Source organism: Apis laboriosa, unplaced genomic scaffold (assembly GCF_014066325.1).
Source record: "Apis laboriosa isolate Shangri-la unplaced genomic scaffold, ASM1406632v1 scaffold78_cov150, whole genome shotgun sequence".
In the NCBI taxonomy this organism is placed as follows: Eukaryota; Metazoa; Arthropoda; class Insecta; order Hymenoptera; family Apidae; genus Apis; species Apis laboriosa.
The window spans coordinates 366,225-371,141 of NW_025224442.1; the positions used below are offsets into that span (position 1 = coordinate 366,225).

The 4,917-nt window shown below is 31.8% G+C and overlaps 1 protein-coding gene across 1 annotated transcript; it reads left to right on the forward strand.

Moving 5' to 3' along the window:
• Nucleotides 1-266: 266 nt before the first annotated feature.
• On the forward strand, nt 267-3,990 carry LOC122719438 (B9 domain-containing protein 1). The gene is made up of 5 exons (XM_043945224.1): nt 267-392; nt 507-618; nt 1,396-1,504; nt 2,625-2,743; nt 3,887-3,990. The coding sequence occupies exons 1-5, from the start codon at nt 267-269 to the stop codon at nt 3,988-3,990; spliced, it is 570 nt and encodes a 189-aa protein (XP_043801159.1).
• The last annotated feature ends 927 nt before the right edge of the window (nt 3,991-4,917 follow it).

Here is a 4,917-nt window from a genome sequence, read left to right on the forward strand (position 1 = left end):
TATTTAACGCAGTGCAGAAATTTTTCTGAAATAAAAAAAAAAAAAGAAAAAAACTTATGGATTTAAAATAAAATAAAATAATCGCGAATACTAAACCTATTCTATTATCTTTATTATTATTCCTCTATTATTCCTCGAATAAAATATATCGTGGATATCGATATATTAATTATCCCGGGGAAACGTTCAGCGTATTCGAAGTGATAAAAATAAATTAAATAAATATAATAAATTAAATAAATCGATCCTCGTCGCGTAATCCTGTCATGTCGATCGAGGGTGAATTTTTCCTCTCAATCACAGGATCCATCGAATACGCGGAATTTTACGACATCGACAACGCCTACTGCAAATATGGATTTCACTTTGGCCCGGAATGGAGCGTGGTCGCGGTGAGTTATTTTGTTTAGTCATTTGACACGACTGGAGTCACATCGACGTCGATGTGATTCCAAAGGGGATTTTAACCGTCGATCGGCCACTGACTTGTGCAAAATTCCATCCAGGGTATTGAGGAGGGTTTGACACAGATATGCAAGTGCAGCGATGACCCGCGAAATCTGGCAGTTTGGAATTTCCCGCTGGAAGTCACGTTCAAGAGTACTAATCCCTATGGATGTGAGTCGATGCTTGATTTGTTTGAACGTTTTCACGCTTGGCCGCGCGAGATATTTCGCATTCTATTTTTTAAAACCGTACATTTTTATTTTTTTCTTTTTATATTTGTTTTCGGCAAAGCTTCGGTATTAAATTTCGATCCGATGTAATGTTATTTATTTATATTTTTTGTTGTTCCGTTTATGTTATTCGAGGATTTGTCTCGTTGAAATTTGTAATAAAATATCATAAATTCTCTCCTTTAATTTGTTTGCTGAACAAATAGGTTGTATTCATATTTATGGGTTGTTATAATTGAATACAGAGAAGATATGCAAAGATAAAATTAAAATTACAAATAAATTTAAAGTAAAATAAAATTCATTATTTTTTAATTTATAAACAATTCATTGTCGAATTGACGCATAGATTAACATATTGGAAATTAAAAATCAGAATGGGGAAAAGAAGAAGATTAATTGTTATAAATAATTTGAAAAAAAGAAATTTTGCCATCTCTCTTCCTTCCATTCTTTATAATTCAATTTACACTAAAAATTATAAACTTGAAATACGACGTGAAATATTTGAAAACGTTATGTCAACTTTTTTTTTACTTTCTATGCTAAGCCACCCACGCTATGCTGTCAACTCTAACTAAACACGAATGAGAATACTATGAATGAAAAATACTTGGAATAAAAAAAAAAAAATCCTAATAATATTGAAAAATTCTCTTAATAAAACTGAAAAATAAAATGTAAAAATCCTTTATCTATTCTCTATATAAAATTCTAGGGCCCCAGTTAATATTGTCTGTTTATGGGTTGGATGTCTTTGGCCACGACGTCATCAGAGGATATGGAGTGTGTCATTTGCCGTTGAAAATAGGTCACCATGAGAAAAGGTATTAGATTATAACCACTCTTTATTATTTCACAGCGAAATTTAACACCGTGTTATTTATTACTTATTGCCACACCTCGGTGTATCAATTAACGATATTTCAATCTAAGAGATAAATGAAGATCATCATCAAAAACCTATGTATGCATCGTGCCTACTAATTTTTTTAACTTATTATTTGGTAGCTAAATCAAGATAGCTTCAAGAGAAAACTATCTTGAAATAAATAATTTAGTTAGAGTTGAATTATTCAATGTGATATTGTCAAGAAGACATGTATATTTAATAATTTCCTGGATTTATCCAATTTTACGAAAATAATGTTTGAAAAAGGAATGAGTTATAGAGTCAAATTTGGAAATTTAAAATTAAAAATTTAAAATATAGTTTAAAACATTTATATTTTTTATGAAATTCTTTCATTAATTTTAATTTAAATTAAACAGGAATTTTGATTATCAATTTCACGATAAAAATAAACTAAAATTTTCCACGATTTCTCTATCGAATTGTTTCTTTGTTGGAATATTTTTAAAGAATCAGTTTCTATCAAAAATAAGAAGATCGAAAAATTGAAATGTAGGACCTAATTCCAAGACCAAATAAAAACAGTCTTAAATAAAGTGAATCGATGATCATCGAACAATAATTTTACGATCCCAAAGAAAAAAAAAAAGAAAGAAAAGAAAAGAAAAAAAAGCCACGATTTATCTTCTCTATAATCTTCAAATACAATCATCCTTCGCGCAAAACAAATAAATCTCCCCTAAATACCTCAAAACCTCCCCTAAAAATCACAAATAACTCAATCCAGAAACTTACTCCCAAAACAAACACATTCCAAATTCTCGAAATTATATTCCCAAATTATATTCACTTCGAAATCTTCCTATCAAATTTCAAACACCCCCTCGAATATCTATATCCGTTCGAACACCTCGAACTATTTACCAGAATGGGGGCCCCACCTAATTATTCGGATAATTATTACGTCGTATCTCGAGCAATCTCGAGCCACCTGGCAAACATCGAGCCACCACCCCCAAGCTAGTTTAATTAGCCAGTCCAAGCATTTCGCCAGTGACGAGCATCGATGAAAACAACGACGAAATTTCTTGCAGGGTATCCGTCTACGTGCCAGAATCTTCATCGATGTTGCAACGTTTCGCAGCCTGGTTAACCGGAAGAAGGCCAGAACTAATTGATCCAACGATATTGGCCACGGGTGGTGGTAGAGAACGTAAGGCAATATTTCGAGCCACTTTCAGTTTCCACGTTCCAGATCTCATCCTGATGGCTATCCCCACTGACGTTAAATTAATTGAACTTGCAAAGATTCGAAGTATTAAGGACAGGATTCGATATACGTCGGCTGTGTCAACGTACACATTTCCGTATTCGCGGACAGGAAGGAATTAAACTGCCCTTCTCTCCCTCTCTCTCTCTCTCTCTCTCTCACTCTCTTTGGTGAGAGAATCTGTGACGCGAGTTAATCGATACGTCCAACTTTGCTGATATCAATTGTTACCAAGATTCGGCCATGCACTGTTTTTCCTCTTTGAAAATGTCGAACGTGGGCTTGTCTCCTTTGGCATTATATCGATGAGAATTTTTGCCCCGGGGTTATTTGCTTTTTTGGACGGTGGTGAGTTTCTTTTTTTCTTTTTTTTTTCTCTCGTTGGCGTTGCAAGGAATTCTCTTCCGATTTTATCGAATTTTTGATCGTATTTGTGGTATATTTTTTTTCTTGGTAAATGCTTGGTTTGCAACGAGGTTCGAAGGATAAAAGGGGTGTTTCTTTGGATAAATTTGGTTGAATGGCTTTTATATTTTATACAATTTTTAAAAAAGTTTAGGAAAATTTGGTAAAATGGAGAATTCGGATGATAGAGATAAATATTTCGAGCATTATAAATCGAATTTTTCGAATTTTCACCGCCGATTTCACGCGCGAGAATTTATTAACAAGTCTTATCTTCGTGAAATATATTTCAATCTAACTATCATCTGCGTGAAAACTATCAAAATCTATCCTCTATCATGACAACGATATTCGAAGATATCATTAAAAAAAATAATAATAATAAATAAAATAATAAAATAAGAGAATAATTCCGATAAAAATCTTCGTCCACTTTTTAATTACATCGGGACAAGGAGAATTTTATGGGTCGAGAAATCGTCGCGAATATTTTTACGATTTTCGCGATTCTGAAGAATAACGCGGAATAAAGTGGTTTGAATGGAAGCACTTGCGCCTCAGAAACACGGTTTATTTTCCACGATTCCCAGACGCCATAAACTATGGCCGAGAAGCTATGCGCACCTGATGTTTTGCCTATTCCCCGCCACCCGAGTGTAATAACTCGTTTTATAATTGCAGTCACGCGCATGAGAGTGGAGGGTATTGTTACCGTAACGTTCAACGTAGTGCTGAAAGATTTCTTCAAGTTGGGATACAACAATGGCGATCATCAAAAAAAATAAGAAATATTTCCAGGCTTAAATCGTGATTACGACATTTCTGTTCCTTCTATCGGAGGAGAAGGATGATACAGAGAAGATGAAAGAAAATTTACATCGTTCACTGCCAATTTAAAATCGATCGTTCAAATAAGTTAAATGTTATGTATAGATACGTATGTGTATAGATTTTTGTGTAAATTTTTTTACATATAACGTAAATAAAATAGCTTTAATATTATTGGAAATGAACGTATGTAATTCATTTTATAATTCGAGAAAAAAATTATTAAAATAAAAAAAAACTTGAACTGTTATAATTTTAAAGATAATCATTCCAGATCGATGGATGAAAGATCGTTAAAAAAAAAATGGAATCGTATTCTTTAAAACGCAATTTGATTTATCCCGATACGACTTCCAATTCCCGAGATATTGTCGCGTAAAATAATGATAAGAAAGTGATACGGTTAAATGGAGATTAAGAAAGACGTAGATAAAAAATGTAAGATAATTTTAATCGTTTATTATCTTCGTTCTTATTGGATACTCAAATCTTTTGTTTGTATCTCACTAACCTATCCCACACTTTAAATAAACTGATCACGATAGATGCGAGTTTCTGGTTTATTTCTAGAAGAATGTATGTATTTCCAGGAATAAACGAAAGATTCATTCATAATTTCTCCATTATCTTAAACATATTATAAACTCTTACGAAATGTCGAGATAAAATAAAAACTATAATAATTAACTAAACTAAATAACTATAATAACTATAATAATTTTTTCTATTTCCTGATTTTAGATTTGAAAAAAATTTTAATTTCTTTTCATATGTAATTTCTTTCTATGAAATTTTAAATATTCAATACAGTTTTTGAAAAAATGAAATTTATTTTAAGTTTGAAAATAAGAGACAAGAATTTAATAAAAATTTTTTATAACTTT